Source organism: Microtus ochrogaster, chromosome 22, assembly GCF_000317375.1.
Source record: "Microtus ochrogaster isolate Prairie Vole_2 chromosome 22, MicOch1.0, whole genome shotgun sequence".
Classification (NCBI taxonomy): Eukaryota; Metazoa; Chordata; class Mammalia; order Rodentia; family Cricetidae; genus Microtus; species Microtus ochrogaster.
In genome coordinates this window covers 15,250,393-15,270,008 of record NC_022023.1, presented here as the reverse complement: position 1 = coordinate 15,270,008, position 19,616 = coordinate 15,250,393, and the positions used below count along the sequence as shown (strand labels likewise).

General features: G+C 44.5%; 1 protein-coding gene across 1 annotated transcript in view; it reads left to right on the top strand.

Annotated features, from left to right (window-relative positions):
* Nucleotides 1-19,616, top strand: part of Fanci (FA complementation group I) — a 50,814-nt gene that overhangs the window by 3,207 nt on the left and 27,991 nt on the right. Inside the window, exons 3-12 of the mRNA XM_005357726.2 lie at nt 3,407-3,479; nt 4,789-4,919; nt 5,275-5,431; nt 5,509-5,566; nt 7,389-7,430; nt 8,441-8,564; nt 9,493-9,578; nt 11,341-11,467; nt 13,738-13,830; nt 14,725-14,861. Of these exons, the coding sequence (XP_005357783.1) occupies nt 3,407-3,479; nt 4,789-4,919; nt 5,275-5,431; nt 5,509-5,566; nt 7,389-7,430; nt 8,441-8,564; nt 9,493-9,578; nt 11,341-11,467; nt 13,738-13,830; nt 14,725-14,861 (1,028 nt within the window). The remainder of the gene's footprint in view (nt 1-3,406; nt 3,480-4,788; nt 4,920-5,274; nt 5,432-5,508; nt 5,567-7,388; nt 7,431-8,440; nt 8,565-9,492; nt 9,579-11,340; nt 11,468-13,737; nt 13,831-14,724; nt 14,862-19,616) is intronic.

Here is a 19,616-nt window from a genome sequence, read left to right as displayed (position 1 = left end):
AAAAAAAAAAAAAAAAAAGCAAAGGCCAAGCTTGGCAAACCCGAGGGATGTGTGAGCAGGAAAGCGAGCAGCAACTGCGGAGCCGCAGGGATGCACTGGGGCTTTTTCTCCGGCCAGTGCCCATAGGAGATGACGGCTTTGTTGGTGGACGTAGATAGACACTGAGCTGGATGCTGTAGTCCTACTATTGGGAAAACTGACAAGACTGCAGATTCATGTCCTGCCTGGACTGAGCAGAAAGTAGGAAGAGGACTGAGGTGCAGTCCAGTGGTAGAAGACTCCCTTGGCATGCACAAGGCCCCGGGTTCAGTCCCCAACACTACCACACCCCAAACAAACAAACAGAAAAAGGAAATAAGTGCTGAGAGTTAAAAGGACACCCGAAAGCCATTCATATCGTCTTAAATTCGAAAGAACCTTAGATTGCCTTTGCAGCTGATCATATGCAAGTCAGTATACTTTTTTATCTTTAATTTTTTTATTCTATGTGTGAGTATTCTGCCTGCCTGTATGTGTGTGCACTGTGTGCATGCCTGGTGCCCGGGGAAGTCAGGAAGCCAACAGTTATCCCATAGAACTGGAGTTACAGATGGTTGTGAGCAGCCCTGTGGGTGCCGGGAATCAAACCGGGGTCCTCTGGAAGAGCAGCAAGCACTCTAACCGCTGAGCCATCTCTCCAGCCCCCAAAACAATATATGTTTGTAGCCCTCAAAGCAGTCGTATTTGAAGCTACATAGAGCCTTCCTGATGATGAGTCTCCATTTATATTTTTCTTTGAAGAAAATAAGTTAGTAGGCAGAAAAAAAAATCTCTTTTCAGTTATTGGTAAAGATAACCAATGTCTGAATCTTCACTGTGAATCCATGATTATAGAGACGAAACAATAATGACCGCTTGGCCTCTGGCCTTCTGTCTCTGAGCAGCGGTCCTGAGCTCTGGTCCTAAGTGTCTGACACAGACCTTGGGCAGGCTCAACAGTGTGCTGCAGTAGCCCTCTGGGTTATCTCGGTGTTCACTAAAACCCAGATTTCACCGTTTTCATTAGATTCTACCACCTTCCAGTTAGTTGCTTAAATCTGAAATTAAGAATTCTTCATTGACTTCTTTCTCTGCATCGCTCTGCCTCTCCTTTACCTCCAGATTATGAGTTCTACTTTGAGCTCTCGGATCTGTCTTGAATCTGTCTCCTTTCCTCCATCTCCCGTATATTAGTGTGCTAGCTAAGGCTGCTGTTATAAAGGACCTCAGACTGGATGACTTAAGTGATAACAGTTCCTGATTCTGGGTACTGGAAGTCCAGATCAAGGCTCCAGGACGGGTGGCTCCTTCTAGGGCTGTGGTAAGCTGTTCCAGGACTACCCCTGAATTTCCCATCATTTTGCCATGACCCACGTGGCTTGCTCCTGAAACCCTGACATGAGGTAGCGAGGGAATGAAAAAAGAACAGACTTACTAAAGAAATCACAGGGGGAAAGGTGGCTCAGCGGTTAAGAGCACTGCCTGGTTTTCCAGAGGTTCTCAGTTCAATTCCCAGCAACCACATGGTGACTCACAACCATCTGTAATGAGATCTGGTGCCCTCTTCTGGCCTGCAGTATTCATGCAGGCAGAACACTGTATTTATAATAGATAAATTAAAAAAAAAAATCTAGCCAGGTGGTGGTATCCCAGCTATTGGGAGGCAGAGGCAGGCTGATCTCTGTGTTCTACACCAGCCCAGTCTACAAGAGTGAGTTCCAGGACAGGCTCCAAAGCTACAGAGAAACCCTTTCTTGAAAAACAAACCACCACCGCCAACAAAAAAACCCCAATCTATTAGGAAGAAATCACAGACATATACAGAAAAAAGCTGGTGGGCCGTGCACACCCTGATAGAGTGGTACCAACCGTTGCAACAGCCTGGGACCTCAGTGTACAGCACAGGGGGTTGGAACTAGCCTCCATCGGTCAGTCTGTATCGTCAGTCTCCGGCAGTGTCAGGCTGTAAACTTTGAGGAGGAAGTGCAGTTGCTAGTTTTTGCACACACTGGTCAGTCATTCACAAACACTTGCACTTAGAACAGAGCCTTTCTGAGCCCAACATGGCGGAAAGGCTTTGGTCCTGAACATGGCTGTGCTGTCAGCAATATCCACTCACCGAGGACTTCATTTGCTCCTTGCACAGCCACTCAGCTTCCAGCAGGTGTCTCCCTTCCTCATCAGTCACTCATTTTCCTTCAGCAGCTTCTCCTGCACTTAGACGAACCCTGATCTTCCTACGGTGGCCTATGGGTTTCTTCTCCACCTGGCCCTTGCCTATTGCTCCATAATTTCTCTCTGCTACTTTTGCCCTTCCTTACCACTTGCCTGACCAATTAGTGTTTCCTCAGATACTCAAGCCTACCAAACGCTCGCTCTCTTGCCATAGAGGATGCCTCTATCTCCCTCTGCACAGCCAGCTCTTTCCTACCTGCCCACTCTCTGCTTAAACCTTTCCTACCTCAGAGGTTTGACTGCCCTACCTGCTGTTGCCCCCCTTCCCTCTCTCCGCTACTTCTTTGTTGTCTTGACAGTTTTCTTCTTCTGTCATTCTTTCCCCTTTCTCATGAGCTCTGAGGCAAATGGCCATGTCCATCTGTCCAGCCTTACATTGTTCTCTGAGAAAGTACACGCATTGGAAGTCTTTGTTGATGGATGGATGTCTCTAAATCATGCCATGGTCCTAGTGCTAATGAAACAGTTAAGAAATAATTTTAGAATGAATTTTACCTCTTTAGGGATTTTTTAAAGTCTTACTGTGTAATGTGGATAGACCTCAAGCTCCTGCCTCAACTTCCTAAATACTGGGACTGCAGGCATGAACTACCACCATATCTGGCTCTGAATTTTTGAATAGCTTTAAAAATCAAACAGAACAGAGTTTCTAGCCCAAACTGATGTTGAACACATGTGTAGCCAAGGACAAACCTTGCACTTCTGATCCTCCTGTGCCCATCTCAAGAGCACAGGGCTTGTAGGTATGTGTCACTACACCCAGATTTTGGAGTGTAAGAGTTTGAACCCACAATCTTGTGCATATTGGGCAAGCGCTTTACCAACTGAGCTTTATTTATTTTAGAAGTCTTGCTCTGCAGCTCTTGCTGGCCTTGCAGTTGCTGTGTATCCCAGGCCGGCCTAGAACTCATGAATGTCCTACAACCTGAAGTCCTGGCATTTCAGGTCTGCGTGGCTATGCCTGGCTGTCTCAGTCTCGGTGGTCTAGGATTCTATCAAGATCTTGCCGCTCTATCACAATAAAAAGGGAGGGCGTGCGTATTTTTGTCAGACCGGAACCTGGCAGCGCCTGCTTTCCTTCTGCGCACTGCGGTCGTGTAGGTGGAGGAGCAGTTGCCTGAGACTTGCAATTGTTTTCTCCCTTCGGTTGCAGTTGACCGACCTCCTTCAGAGCCAAGCAGTGAAAGGAAGAGCTGTTGGAGCATTCCTGAGAGCCATCTTCAAAGGTGACGTGCGTCCCTCTCAGCGTACCCCTTGGTCGGCGGGTGTCATTGCTGCTTTTCTGCCTGTCTAAAAACCCACTGGTACATCCTTTCTGTTAGGGAGATTCTCCAGAATCAGCTCAAGTGGAGCTCTCCTCCCTCGGTGTGATCCTGGGATGCTTTACTGGAGGGAATCGGAAGGGCCCTGAGATGATAGTGCTGGCCGGGGGCCTGTAAACAGTGCACGCTGCTGTGGTTTACACAGTCTTCGGATCGTGGAGTTGAGACAAAGATGTGTCTAGCAGCCCCGAGGGGCCAGAGAGCTCTGGGTTTGAGTGCAGTGGAGCATCCTTGATGCTACAGAGCCTTAATTCCCGGTGTAGTGTGTTTGTTTCACTTTTCTCGAACAAGGGCTCTATGTAATAGTGGTAGAATTCTCAAAAAAATTATTCGTTTATTTATTCTGAGATAGTATCTTACTACGTAGCTCCAACTAGTCTGGAACTTGTTGTGTAGACCAGGCTGGCTTTGAGCTCACAAAGATCCCCTGGCCTCTTCTGCATCCTGGGATGGAAAGTGTGCACCAGAATGCCCAGCCTCAAAGTCCTAATCCTGCCTTGGTCTCCAGGTACTGGAGTTACAGTGTATGCCACTTTACCAGGTTTTGCTGTAGCTCTCGCATTCAGGTCTTTGATCTGAACTGACTTTTGTGTATGTTGTGAAGTGGAGATCTGACTTTACCCCCACCTCTGTCTGGCACCTTTATAAAAATTGCTTGCCTGGAATTACTCTTCTTTGTTTGAAGTTTTGAGACAAAGTCTCATTTAGCCCAGGCTGGCCTGAGACTGCTGTAGTCCAGGATGACCTTGGACTCCAGTCCTCTTGCTGGCATGATGGAATGCTCGGCCGCGTCAGGATTGCTTTCTTACAGCGGCGCTCCTCTGGCTGAGTCTTCGCCTCATTTCTGGAATTGAATCTGGCTACTTTTGTCAGTATTGTTGTATCTTGATTATGGAAGAGATGAATTTTGCTGTCCTTATTACTTTGTTGACATAGCCGATGATAGTGTCCTGACATAGCTCATTGAACTTGGATAAGTGAAGCCCTCTTCCCAAATTGCTGCACTGTGTTGTAAAATAAATTCGTGGAGCAGAAGGTGACACTTCAGTCCTTTTGCTTTGGCTAACCTGACTGTTTCAAAGCCCCTCGGCATTGCTGTTACAAACGCCATTGTTGTGTTTCAGTACTGCGTACAGGCTTGTGTGATTTTCTTATTCATCCTTGGGCTCTGTTTCTTCTTCCTTTGTTCTCTGCGCCTGTCTAAAACACCAAGGCTCCCCCTGCTCTGAGGAAGATGGAGCCCTTAGGAGATCCAAGGTGTATTCTTGCTGTATTCAGTTGATCGAATCGGGAGAGCTGCAGCAAGAAGTGGCGTCTGAGATCATAGGATTGCTCATGCTGGAGGTAAGATGGAAGGGGCAGTGCCCAGTGCCAGACCTCTCCTAGTCGGGGAGAAGACCTGTGGCTTCACACATGGGCCAGGAAGGGACGAACCCTTAGACTCTGCTTCCCTTCTGGTACCAGGAGGCAAATCTCCTGTAGGTCCTGAAAGCGTTAAGGGGTTGGTGGAGGACCCTAACTGTTGAGGTTCTTTACAGTTATAAATACGGGACAGAACAGCATGATTCCGCGAACCCCTGATGATGCCTGTTGGGGGAGGCCATGTCTGTTCAGTGTTTCAGCCACAGACTTATTTCCAGAGAGGTTTCAGATACTGGATTCCTGCTTTAAGATTTGCTTTGGTTTGAACTCCTTTCAGGTTCACCATCTTCCAGGACCGTTGCTTGTTGAATTAGCCAGTGAGTTTGTCAGTGCTATCAGAGAGGATAGGCTAGTAAATGGGAAGTCTCTGGAGTTACTACCCGTCATCCTTACTGCCTTGGCTACCAAAAAGGAAGTGCTGACTTGCGGGAAAGGTAATTTTCTTCCTGCTCTAGTGACTTTTTCTTTTCTTATTATGCGATCAGTCTCTCCATCCATTTTGTGTCTTTAGGTGACTTGAATGGAGAGGAGTATAAACGGCAGCTGATTGACAGCCTGTGCTCCGTCAGGTGAGTCTCCGGAAGAAGTATAGGAGTGCTTACGCATTCATGTGCATGCCGCTGCCAAAGCCTGGGCATGCTTCCCCAGACAGCGGGCTTTCTCGTTCCCTAAAGCTCCCAGTGCTGTCCACCATGTTTGCCTGCTGGCTGCCATGCTTAGCTCAAAAGGCCTGCCTTTCTCTTCTCTTCCTCTATGTCTTTCAAACCAACTAATGATTTGTTATTTCCAAACCAAATAATAATAGTAGTAATATAATAGGAATCTTTTATACCTTATATGTAAATTTATGTATGATTACACATAGATATTACATGCCTCTATATGATATATTAATATAATTATAATAATTATGGTAATAATTTGTTTTTTAATATTAGTCCCAAATCAAATAATACTAATATTTTATCATAGTGCCATTTGGTTTGCAGTAAGTTTGAGATAGAGGTGATTTAGTGTACTAAAACCACCCACACGTTTTCAGTTTGTCTGGTTCCCTGTTTTAACACAGCTAGCTGCATAATACTCTGTGATTTAGAGAGTCCTGAGAGCCTTAAGGCAGAGAGAAGGGTCTAGTTCATTTGTGTTTTTTTTCCTTTGGTTTTTGTTTTGGTTTGGTTTTGGTTTTGGTTTTTTGAGACAGGGTTTCTCTGTGGCTTTGGAGCCTGTCCTGGAACTAGCTCTTGTAGACCAGGCTGGTCTCGAACTCACAGAGATCCACCTGCCTCTGCCTCCCGAGTGCTGGGATTAAAGGCATGTGCCACCACCGCCCAGCTTGTTTTTTGTTTTTTGAGACAGGGTTTCTCTGTGTAATAGCCTCAGCTGTCCTGGAGACAGCTCCATAGCCCAGGCTGGCCTCAAACTCACAAACATAGATCTGCCTGCCTCTGCCTCCCAAGGGCTGGGATAAAGGCATGTGCCACCACCACCCACCTTCTTCTTTGTTTTTAAAATAGTTTGATTTTTTTTTTGTTTCGTTTTGTTTTTGAGACAAGGTCTTACTGTGTAGATCAGGCTTGCTTCAGATTTGTGCAATCTTTCTGTCTCAGCCTCCCAAGTGCTGGGATTACAGGTCTACACCATCAGGCCTAGGTAATTCACTTATTTTATTAAAGGCAGGCTCTCAATGTACAGCCCTCAAACGCATGGTCCTCCTGCCTTAGCCTCTAGAGTACTGCTGTCACCTGGTTCAAATAGTTTCTCTGTTTAAAAAGAAAGGTTGCAGTAGCCTGTTTATACACCTAAGTGACATCCTGAAAGTATTGCGTTAGACAATTCAGGTAGTAGATTGATCTGTGAGTGTGTGCGTTCTGAAAGCTGTGTCTTGGACGCTGTTAAGCTGTTTATAAAGTGTTCTTGCCTCCCATGCCTTCGCTATATTTGGCATTACCAGAGTGGCCTGTTTGTTTCTGATGCTCGGGTGTAAACCTCATCATCTGTTTGATGTTCTAGTCTGATGCGTTATAAAGACTAATTATTGGTCCTCTGGCTGAAGGCTGTGGGACCTCTTTATTCATTTTTGTGTTTTTTAGAAAGCCAGGTTCTCATGTAGCCCTCAAGTTTGACGTGTAGTGTGTGTGTGTGTGTGTGAGAGAGAGAGAGAGAGGGAGAGGGAGAGGGAGAGGGAGAGGGACACCTTGAACTTCAGGTCTTCACGCTGTCTCTGAAGTGCTGAGATTCCCCTTATTGTGTTACATCGTATGTTTTGTCTCGATTCCCCGTACTGAAAATCAAACTCGAACGCCCTTTTCCTTCTTCATTAGTTTTATAAAATTACATGTAAAGGAGTTAAGATGGAATAAATTCATGCTCTTCCTCATTGTCTTTAACCAGATGGGCTCAGCGATATGTGATCCAGCTCACGTCGATGTTCAAGTAAGCATTGTTTGTCTGGCTGGTTTTTGTCTTTATGTCAAGCTTTGTCAGCATACCCATGAGAAACTGAAACACAGTGGGCTCAAACTCCTGTTTCCCTGGTAACAGCAATAGCACCTCCGTCTTCTGTTGTGGAATTCTCTCCCCTCCCTCTGTTTTGGCTCAGTTTGTTAAATATATAACTGGTTTTCTTTTCGAGATGTTAGGTAAATTTATTGGTTCTCTTAAAAGATTATTCATAAGGCCGGGCGATGGCGGCGCACGCCTTTAATCCCAGCACTCGGGAGGCTGAGGCAGGCGGATCTCTGTGAGTTCGAGACAAGCCTGGTCTACAGAGCGAGTTCCAGGACAGGCTCCAAAGCCACAGAGAAACCCTGTCTCGAAAAACAAAAAACAAAACAAAAAAAAAAATTATTCATAAGTGGAACGTCAAGGAAGGCAGGCTCGTTTTATTCTTTCTTTACGTGTACATGTGTGTGCAAGTGTGTGGGAGTCAGGCCCCCCATAGCTGGAGTTACAGGTGGTTTTGAGCTGCTTGTTGTGGGTGCTGGGAACCAAGCTTTAGTCCCCTGGAGGAGCGGCGATTGTTCTTCACCACTGGGTCATCTTTTCAGCCCCTTATTTTATTCGTTTATTTTTATTTGTTTGTGTGTGTGTCTTTGCTACTCTGAAGGTCCTTTGTTGTGGGTGTGGGGGGCCAGAGGTTGATGTTGGCCATCCTCCTTGATTGTTTTCTACCTGAGCAATGGAGACATAGTCTCTCACTTGTCCCAAAGCTTGTCCAGAGATCCTGTCTTAGATAAAATGATAGGGAACGGACCCTGTGGTCCGAGCCCTGTTCCTCACCTTACATAGTAAACGCTTTACCCTGATGAGCTTTACCCCAGTCCCTAAATTTTCTCCCTTAAAAAAATGTTGGAGAGAATTTTGATTATTGTAAAGCCCTGCATTTAGTTTCTAAAAGCAAAGCAGTTAGGCTCTGGCTAGACTTTAAAACCTCTGCTCCACAGGGACGTCCATCTGACGACAGAAGAGATGGATCTCGTGGTGGCAAAAGTGTTGGCAATGTTTCCAAAGTTGAATCTTCAAGAAATACCGCCGTTGGTCTATCAGCTTCTGGTTCTCTCCTCCAAGGTGCAGTGAAAACAGTTATTTCTCTGAATGCTGCGGCTTACGCAGCTATCCTGGTTCAGCCTTTGCAGATTGTTGGTTTCCATACTACCACATCCATGCTTTCATGTCATCTGTGGTGATTTGATCATGCTTTTCAGCCAAGGGGAAATGTTGTGTGTCTGTGTGAAAGTAAAAGAAATAGACGTCAGAACTTGTGCACACTAGAAGCACAGAAACTCCTGAAGAGATGTAAGCAAACGTCTGCTCAGACCAGACAGGGGACCAAGAACAGATCCCCGTAAGGATACCACCGAAGCCCACTGGGGTGGAGCAGCAAGCTGTCCTGGGTTGCTTTCAGGAGTGTGGGTGAGAGTTACTTGCAGAAGCAGAAATGACTCAAAGCCTGCATTACCAAAGGCCTGCCCCAGCATGGGTGACAGCTCACAAAGACTGGAACCCTGGAGGTGTTACTGCACACTTGGCGAGGCAGTGCAGCGGGTTGGAAAGTCTCCCTCAGGCAGCTCAGCCGGTCTGACAGTGTCTCTCGCATCCTTGCTGCTTATATGTGCTTGAGGAGGCTGGGTCCTAGTGTACCTCTTCAGCTTCAGGGACTTCCTGAAGCCTTTGTCCGCCATTAGTACCTAAGTTTAAGGAGCCTCCCTGAAGAATGAAATGTTTTATCTAGGGGGAAGTCACAACCTAACAGCCAGCGTTACAGTTAGGGTTGGGCGCCCGAGGCACATTCTCTACAACCGCACTCTTTCCCTGACACTGCAAAGTATTTCAAACTCTGTTGCAACTTGAAAGTGTTCTGTACGTTATTACTGTGACACTGGGTTGTCACAGTAATAAATTTATACTTAATTTATACTAGATAACCCTTGGTTATTTTATCTTCAGTTAGGTGAACGTTCTTTCATTATAATAATGGTTATTATTTTCTTTTTAGGGAAGCAGGAGGCGTGTTTTGCATGGCATCATAGCCTTCTTCAGTGAGCTAGACAAACAGCACAGCGAGGAACAGAGCGGGGACGAGTGAGTAACACAGTTTAGAAGTGCAGCCCGTTTTCACAAGCTCACCCTCCCGCTGCACTCTGCTCGTTAGTGTGGTTGCTAGCGCTGCGTTCACCCCCTCCTTCCCCTCTGTACAGAACTGTAGCCCTCCTCCAGCTGCTAGGAGAATAATTTCAGTCTTCCACTCCTATCCACACCCTCCCAGGAGAGTACCAATAGCTGTCTTGTAAGGTGCAGGTTTGACATCTATGTTAGCAAACGCCTACTTGCCTGCTCCGTGGGTAGCATTGGCCTTGGGACCATAGTGATGAGCCAGTCGGACGAGACTCCTGCTGTTGTAGAGCCTAAGTTTTGGTGAGGAGAGAATCTTAGAGTTCGCCATGCGGGAAGATAAATCAAAAGGATGATGTGTCAGCGACAGCACAGCTACTTTCGATTGGGTCTGGGAAAATATCTCTGGGGAGATTCTGCTTAACCAGAGCCTGACTGATAAGAGCCGCTGTATGTTGATGAGGAGAGCGTTTTCCGGGAGGGAATAATGCAGAGACAGAGTACAGTGTGGCTCTTAGAAAATCGATTTTTTTAATGTTTATTTTATGTGTATGTGTGTGCCTGAGTGTGTGTATGTATATGCACTGTGTGCATGCAGTACCTGCAGAGGCCAGAGAGGGCGTCAGAGCCCCCTGAACTGGAGTTAAAGACAGTTGTGAGCTGCTGTGTAGATGCTGGAAACTGAATCCAGGTCCCCTGCAAACGCAGCCGGTGACCTTAACCACTGAGCCATCTCTCCAGTCCAGGATATTTTCTTTTTAAAACAAGTGCACAGAGTGCTTATTCTGTTCCATGTTTGTACACTGTAAAACTTGCATGCTTTTTTTTTTTTTTGTGGATATGGTAACCAGGAAATAATTTAGGTATTATCCTGTATTATATAGCCAGAAAATAGCAGCAAAGATTTGAATCCAAGTGGCTCAGCTAAGAAGGTTATGCTGTTGGGTCTAATGCAACCAGTTTCTCCCAGTCTGTAGTAATCATTATTAATTTTGTTGCTCAGTTGATGAGGAGGTGGTTCTCTATGTTGACTTAGGAAAAGTAAGGATGTCCGATCTAACCACATTAGATTTGCAGTGCACGTTAGCAGCCCATATGGAGCAGGTTAAAGTCTGAACCAAAAATATAAATTGATTTATTTTAAAATGTGTTTAAAAATTATGGAGAAGTAAATACACATAGATGTAACTGGGAAGGGACTAAAGCCAAGGGACAGGATGGAATTATCTAGGGAAGATATGAAGAGAAAAAACCCTAACAGCTCCGAGATACTCTACGTTTCAAGATCAAGTGGTAGGGGCGGGTGAGCTAGCAGGGGAAAACCTTGAGATCAGTGTCCACATCCCAGAGGACAAGGAAGCCAGGTGTTAGGTGCATGCTTGTAATCCCTGCACTTTGGGAGCAGATAGATCGTGAGGTCAAATTCAAGGCCAGTGTAGGCTGCATAGCCCTGTGAGACTATTGGTTTTGGCCATCTGGATTTCTCTGTGACCTTCTAAGACTTGAGAGATGGCACTGGTTGGGAAGGAGAGGACAGAGCCTGGCTGCATTTGCTGGGGTTTGGAAAGAGAATGAGTTAACGGAAATGCTGTCTGTAGATAGACTATATACTTCGGGAAGTTGGCTTGCCGCTTCTGCTTCCGTGGTTCTGCACCTTCCGCTGGATGCCTGTGGGTCCCAGCACGTTTTCATCCCACAACCCAGACTTAGACCTTGTTTTTGAATCTTCTAGGCTGTCGGAGCTGGTGGCCGCCCCAGCAGACGAGCTCTATCATGTGGAAGGCACCATCATTCTGCACATTGTGTTTGCTGTCAAGCTGGACTGTGAATTGGGCAGAGAACTCCTGAAACACGTGAAGGTAGCACCCGGCTCTTAAGATGTTTTCAGGTCTCCGCGAGACACGGTGTTTGTACTCGAGCCTCTTTCATGTCAGTCACAGCCACGGGTCTAGAGGGATTTTCCAACCCTCAAGCCAAAGAGCTTCATTTAAAAACCTTCCTACTCGGGAGGCAGAGGCAGGCGGATCTCTATGAGTTCGAGATGAGCCTGGTCTACAGAGCTAGTTCCAGGACAGGCTCCAAAGCCACAGAGAAACCCTGTCTCGAAGAAAAAAAAACCAAAAATAAATAAATAAATAAATAAATAAAATTAAAAACCTTCCTTACTCATGTCAGAACCTGAGCTGCTATTCTGGTGCCTCTGGCTTCCTCACGCTCTCTCTAAAGCCTTCCTCTCTGCCATATGGCTTTCAGCTGTTTGTCCTCCAGGTGTCAGACATCTGTGCCATTTGTCTCCCCCCCCTTTTTGTTTTTGTTTTTTTTTGGGGGGTTTCTCTTTGTAGCCCTGGCTGTCCTAGAACTCGCTTTCTGGACCAGGCTGGCCTTGAACTCAAAACTCAGAGATCCGCCTGCCTCTGCCTCCTGAGTGCTGGGATTAAAGGCATGCCCCGCCAATGCCGGGCTACTTTGCCTTTTATTTTGGATGCAAATATCTTTGTAATGTGTTCTTTAACTTTTTTTTTAAAATATTTTTCTGTGTTTGTGTTTTGTATGAATGTGCTCCACATGTATGTCTGGTGCCAAAGGAGGCCAGGAGAAGGCATCAGATCTCATGGAACTGAAGTTGCTGTTGTTTGTCAGCCTGAACCTGTGTCCTCTGCAAGGACAGCAAGGGCTCTTAACCACAGAGCTATCTCTCCAGCCTCATTACGTAATTTTTTTTGAAAGCATTCGGCATCATTGCCTTGGGTTCGCTTTGTAAGATTTACTGATTGTTTTCCTGGGATTAGATTGTGTTTTTAGCAAGGACCCTTCGGAAGCCTTGGACCTTCTGCAGAGGCCAGCAGATCTGTGAACGGGCTGACACTGACCAGTTTAGGTTTGTGGGCTTCAGTGTCTGTCACAGCTGCCCAGCATAGTGTGGTCGCAAGAACTCAGCCCTGGACACGACACACAGATAGCTATGACTGTGCCCAAATTAAACTTTATAGACGCTAAGACTTGAAACTTGCTTCATTTTTGTGTTATGAAATGTTATTTTTCCTTTGATCCTTTACCAGCTATTTTAATATAAAAGCCACTCTTTCCTCTGGTTATACAAAACCAGGTTGTGTTGCCTTTGGTTGGCAGGTCAACCACTCTGCCGTGAGGCATAGAGTATCAAGGATTTCTTCTGGTGATGATGAATCATTTGATTAGGATAATGACTGCCAGTTTTCTTCATTTGTAAAGATATATATTACCCTGTGTGATTGAAACAGACAATGACGCTGGAGAAATGGCTCAGTGGTTAAGAGCATTAAGAGTTCAGTTCCTAGCAACCACATGGGGCAGCTCCTGACCACCTGTATCTCCAGTTCTAGGGAGCCAGACGCCCTCTTCTGGCCTCTTCAGGCATCTGAGCTCTTTAACAAAGTTACACACATATATAATTAAAAGTAAGTCATTAAAAAAATCATAGTCTATGACCATGTGAAAATCCTGTACTCCAGTAATCATACAATAATTGTTTTTCCATATGGCAATGATTCTTAGCCTAAATCAGTAATTAAGTTGGAAATTGCAAAGTGGTAGAATTAAAAGGAGAATTTTTAAAATCTTCAGTGCTCGGTCTTTCTATCCCTAGCTGACCTAGAACTTGTTTTGTATCCCAAGTTTGCCTCAAACCTGGGGCAATCCTCCCTCAGCAAAATTTAGCAAATTTGTACTGTACCATTTATCCTGTTGATGCAGTATTGGTTTTTACATTTCACCTCTATTGTTCTGAGTGCCGTCGGATGCCAGTGAAGCCTTTTAACCGGTTCCGCTCCTTATTCGCTAGCAGACATCTGTTTTGAGATATTTGGGGTCCTCAAGTTGGGCTCTGTGTCCTTTGGATATGACGGCCTCAGTCTTGGAGCATTTTTTTTTGGCACAGGATATTCAAGGTTTACTTGTCTTTCTGTGTAACCTTGGCTGTTCTGGAACACTCTGTAGACCAGGCTAGCCTTGAACTCATAGAGACCCGCCTGCTTCTGCCTCCTCCCGTGTGCTGGGATTAAAAGTGTGCGCCACCACCGCCCAGTTTATTGAGCTTGTTTTTCAGCAGTGTGTTGTGCTTGTGAAGAATAATGACTTTGGTTTGTTGTAGGCCGGACAGCAAGGGGACTCCAGTAAGTCCCTGTGTCCCTTCAGCATCGCTCTTCTTCTCTCGCTGACAAGAATGCAGAGATTTGAGGAACAGGTAATTTTTTAACGATACTTCAATTCCTTTTGTACTTGACAAGAAAGCATAAAAGAATGTATTTTTGTTAGTATCCTTCCCTGTCCTGCCGGCCACAAAGACCACTGTTCTAGGCTGCCGGAAGTCTTCTGATTCCTGGGTATGCCTTCATTTTCCATTGAGAAAGCCAGATGGGGGAGTGGAGCGAGAGAACCATGGTACATGCTCAGGCGACAAGAAAGCCGGCCTAGCTCTCGTGGTAACCTTCTAGAACACTCCCTGATTATCAGTGAGGAAAGCGTAAAGTCGTGAGTCCCAAGATTCTGAGTCACGTCCTTTGTCTTTTGTTTTGCGGTGTGGAGCATTGATCCAGCCTCCCATTTGGTGGCGGGTGGTACGACACCGAGTTCCACACTGGTCTCTGTTGACTTTATTAAATAATTTGAGACAAGGGAGCTGGTGAGGTAACTCAGCAGCTGAAAGCACTTGATACTAAGCCTGATGGCATAAGTCCAACCCCTAGGAACCGCCTAGCAGGAGAGAACCAACTCCCAAAAGTTGTTTTCTGACTTCTCCATGTGCACCGTGGCATGCATGCCCCCAAAACAAAGCGTTAGGCTTGAGCCGGGCTCTTACGTTGTGTAGGTTGTCCTCAGACTTGTGCCCCTCCTGCCTCAGCCTTCTGAGTATCAGATTGTAGGCACGCACCACCAGACCAGCCCGGAAGTGGCTACAATGTATTGATGTTCAGCCCTTTCTCATGAAGAAAGGCCTGAAGCTCACACAGCTTCTTAGTCCGTTTAAACAGTCACCACAGTATGGTGTGTGAGCCGCCACTAAGGGGACTACTCACGGCTTATCGCAGATCAGAAGCTGTAATTTTGGCTCATTTTCTTCTTTCTTCAATTGTATCAGGTGTTTGATCTTCTAAAGACTTCCGTTGTTAAAAGCTTTAAGGATCTTCAGCTCCTGCAAGGCTCAAAATTTCTTCAGACTCTTGTCCCTCAGAGAACTTGTGTTTCCGCCATGATCTTAGAGGTGGTAAAGAATAGGTGAGTTGATTGATGAGCCATGCTCTAAAAGTATTGGAGGGGTCTGGGTAGAAAATGCAGTGTGGACCCCTGCTTGGTACCACTCTGCAGAAGACTGAGAACTGTAGCTAATGACTCTGTAAGACTAAAGTTGTGTCCCTTAAAACTGGTAAAAGAAAACGCTTCTATATTGAAGGGAAAAAAATCCTTCCATCTCAGGGCCTGATTTCTTGGACACCTGCTGTGTAACCAGAATATAAAGCAGTATCTTGTTCTTTCTTGCTATTGCAGCTCTGTTAGCCTAAGTCTTCATTGGTGTCTTAAGTGCACAAAAAATACTCAGTTACCTTTACTGTGATCATTGAGGTCTGGGGCTGGGAAGTCAGAACTAAATCATTGACTTAACAGTTTTCTACAGATCCACTTAAAACTACAAGGAAAACATCAGTGACCAAGTAGGATGTTTGTTTTGTTCTGTTTTTTATTTTCAGGGTAAATATTAATTATTATAACAATCTTTGTTATGTCATACTTTGTCTATGGGTTAAATATAAAGTTTTTCATTTTAAGTCATAATTTAAGGTCTTTTTCATGTGCTGGAATTCAGATTCAAATGTGAGCTCTGCACATAGGGCAAATTAGAGAGACTGGGTTCTCCTTCAGAGTGTTACACTCACTAAACAGGCTCTCTCTGCTCTGTATCTGAATATTTTTTGCTTACTAGTAGTGTTCGAGACAGCATCTTACTATGTAGCGCTGGCCGACCTCGAACTTCTGACCGTCCTGCTTCTGCTTTTTGAGTGCAGGTATGTGCCACTATACCCAGCTCTCCTTTTTTCCCAGACTTAATGATGTCTCTCCAGTATTTTCCCAGTTGAATCCAAGTTAGGTCAAAGAATCAGGCAATGCATAACTGGAAAATGGGAGCTCTGCCCATCTTCTGGAAGTTTCTACCAGCCATGGGATCTAAAAGCATCTTCATCTGTAATCTAGTGGGATAGGCTCTTGCTACCAGATAGGGCCAAACTTTATCAGGGAGAGATGTGACATCATTATAATCTCCCTAAAGTATTTGCTGGTTAGTTATACATGATTTCTCCAATCAGTTCATTAACCTCAAAGTAGCATATATAGGATATGATTGACTTTTGGCTGCCCTAACTTGTGGTATTTTGGTAGTATTTTATTGAGACTTCTCTCTTCCTTTTGGTGCCTAGAGAGGCACTAGATAGAGGCATTTTTGCTCTAACAGAATGGAGTGCTTAAGATTTTTTTTGTTTTAGCAAGCTGTGCTCTAAGAACAACAAGACAGACCCTTGGGGATAATAAGATAGGGCAAAGTTAAAATGCATTTGGCTTTTGCTCTGTGCACTTCGATGGTTTATGTTCTTCACATAAGATTCTGAAATAGGCACTGAGCTTACCTTGAACCACAAGCTTAAGTATCTTAGAAAGGACATTTCAACACTGCTGAATTATGGGGAAGGAGCAAAACGTGTAAACATTGGCAAGAACCACGTACTGAACACTTCAGAGTTCTGCTTTATGCTTGTGAGCTAAGCCAGTCAGGAGCAAGTGAGGTCACAGACTCAACGGTATTGTGTCCTTCCACAGCTTGCCACATTGGTACTGTTATCAGCCTCTTTCCCTGCGGGGCTTTGAAATGCAAAGCATTAATGTACTAGAAAAAAATCTGCAAACCAGTAAAACTTTCTGTTTATAACTTGCCTGCTTACCAGTCACTAGGCACACGTCTATGATATAACCAGGGGAGGGCTGCCACCCCATCCTCCATAAAGAGATACTCTGAGGGCATTTAGGTCTCTTCCCTCCCTTGGCTCCTTCCCATCCCCCTTTTCCTTGCTTCCTATTTTGCAGAGCTGGAGATTGAACCCAGGGCTGTGTGCATGCTCGGCCAGTGCTGTACCACTAAGACACATGCACACACGGGTGCGCGCATGCACACACACACACACACACACACACACACACACACACACACACACGTTCTCCTGTCACCTCCTTGTTAGAGTTAACAGTACTTACTTGTTTGGAATTTATATTAGCTTATTGATTGATGTCTTTGTTCACCTCTGTTCTTTGAGCCACATACCTTTTTCCTGAAAAATAGAATGCCATAAATATGTAATTTTTGCAGTAATACTTTCTGATAGTTTGTGGATGATAAACTTTGACTCTTTTGTTATCTGAAATTTTCATTTTGCTTTACTAGTTATATTGTTTCACCAGATGTAAAAGTCTAAGTTCATTATCCTTGTTCATTTTTCTTTCTTTTTTTTTTTTTTAAGATTTATTTATTTAGCTTACAGTATTCTGTCTGTGTGTATGCCTGCAAGGCAGAAGAGGGCACCAGATCTCATTACAGATGGCTGTGAGCTACCATGTGGTTGCTGGGAATTGAACTCAGGACCTCTGGAAGAACAATCAGTGCTCTTAACCTCCGAGCCATCTCTCCAGCCTCTCCTTATTCTTTTTCTCTTTCACCTAGAATTGCTGGTGGAAAGTCTGATGGTTTTTGTGTTATTGTAGATAACCTGTGTTTTTCTTCATAGAAACCTTTACAGCTTTCTCTAATCTCCACTGTTTGAAATTTAACGCTTTATGTTCATGTAACTTCCTTTTTCATGCTCCCTGATAAACGTAGATTTGTACCCTCTATAGTGACTTATATCTTCCCTAAACACTGTGAGATTCTTGTTTTTGCAAGTGGGGAGATGGTTCAGTTGGTAAAGTGTTTGCTATGGAAGTGTGAGGACCTGGGTTCAGATCTGTAGTTTCCAGTAAAAGGCAGGCATTCCAGTGTGCGCCTGTAATCCCAGGGCTGGGGAGGCGGAAGTGGGAAGAACCTGCGGCTTGCTAGCCAGCCAGTCTAGCCGAATCTGAAGGCTCCAGGTTGAGTGAGTGACTGTCTCAGAGAGTAAGGTGGTATAAAAAAAGTTTTAAAATAATAAAACTAATAAGGGGAGGGGTTGGGGTGAATATGATCAAAATACAGTATTTGAAATCTCAAAGAATTAATAAACAAAAACTACAGAGAAATAAGAGGTTTTTTGATTGACCAGAAAACCAGCCTCTTATTTCTCTATAGTTTATAGATTATGTGTGTGTATATACCATTTATGTACTTATACGTGTATACATGCCATTAATATATATGGGCTATACTATATAAACATATCTTATGTATACATTGTGTGTATGCCATTTAGGTACTTATATATGTGCATATACCATTAATCTATATGGACTATACTACATATATATATACACCTTCTACATGCATTTTGTGTATGTACCATTTATGTACATATATATGCTATTGCTATATATGAGCTATACTCCATATACATATGCACCTTATATATACATTTTGTGTGTATACCATCTATATACTTATATGTGTATACATGCCATTTATGTATATGGGCTATACTATACACACATACCTTATACATACATTGTGTGTATGCATCTGTGTGTGCGCACACGTGCTTGCCTTTTTTGAGACAGGATTTGATGCATCCCAGGCTGGCTTTGGAACTTACGATATAGCCACGGATGACCTTGAACATCCAGCATCTGCCTCTCAAATGCTGGAATTACCAGTGCATGTCACCATGCCCCGGTTTTGCAGTGCTCCCCAGCATGACTCCCTGTATGCTGGACAGGTGCTCTATCAACTGAGCTACATCCCCAGCCCCCTATGGGTATCTTGCTATGGTTTAAATACTAGGGTGGAAGAATGGAACACATACTTTATTATCTTTAGCCTTTCCCTTCAGAGTGAGTAGTGTTAACTGTGTCAAGATGCACAGCTGTCTCAGTTTCTTTAGTGCTGTCTTATACTTTGCCTGTGTCTTAACAGGTAGATGTAATGAGATAAAGACTAACTTCAGCTTATCCTGTCCACTCTAAAGGGTGACACCAAGTGGTTGTCACCAGGGTTCTGTTGCTGACAAAGCCTGTTTGTAGTTTAGCTCATGCCGTTAAAACCACATCATCCCTTTATCTATGCTACTGCGTGCTTTGTGCCTGCGCTGTCTGGGTAAAAATGTGACTACACTTTGGTCCTAACCCTAGAGAATCTCAGTCTAGAGAGAGGGGCAGCTTCATTGTACACTGTGTGTGCACTGTGCCACATAGAAGGGAGAATTGAAGAAACTCCTGGTAGTAAAATCTTGAGTAGAAATTGCATTGAAATATTGTGCTTTTTTTTTTTTTTTTTTTTTTTTTTTTTTTTTTTTTTTTTTTTTGTCTTTTCGAGACAGGGATTCTCTGAAGCTTTGGAGCCTGTTCTGGAACTAGATCTGTAAACCAGGCTGGCCATGAACTCACAGAGGTCCACCTGCCTCTGTCTCCATACTGCAGGGATTAAAGGCATGCACTGCTACCACCCGACTGTACATTTCTTTTTATATATTTTTGGTTTCTATTTTTTTCTTAGGTTTTCTTTTGAGGGGGACATTTTCAAGACAGGGATTCTCTGTGAAACAGTCCTGGCTGTCCTGGAACTCACTTTGTAGACCAGACTGGTCTTGAGCTCACAGAGATCCACCTGCCTTCTGCCTCCCAAGTGCTGAGATTAAAGGCGTGCGCCACCACTGCCTGACTAGTTTCTATTTTTTTAAAATATTTATTTATTTACATGATACAATATGTACAACCACATGGTGTATGCCTAAAGGCCAGAAGAGGGCACTAGACCTCACTACAGATGGTTGTGAGCCACCATGTGGTTGCTGGGAATTGAACTCA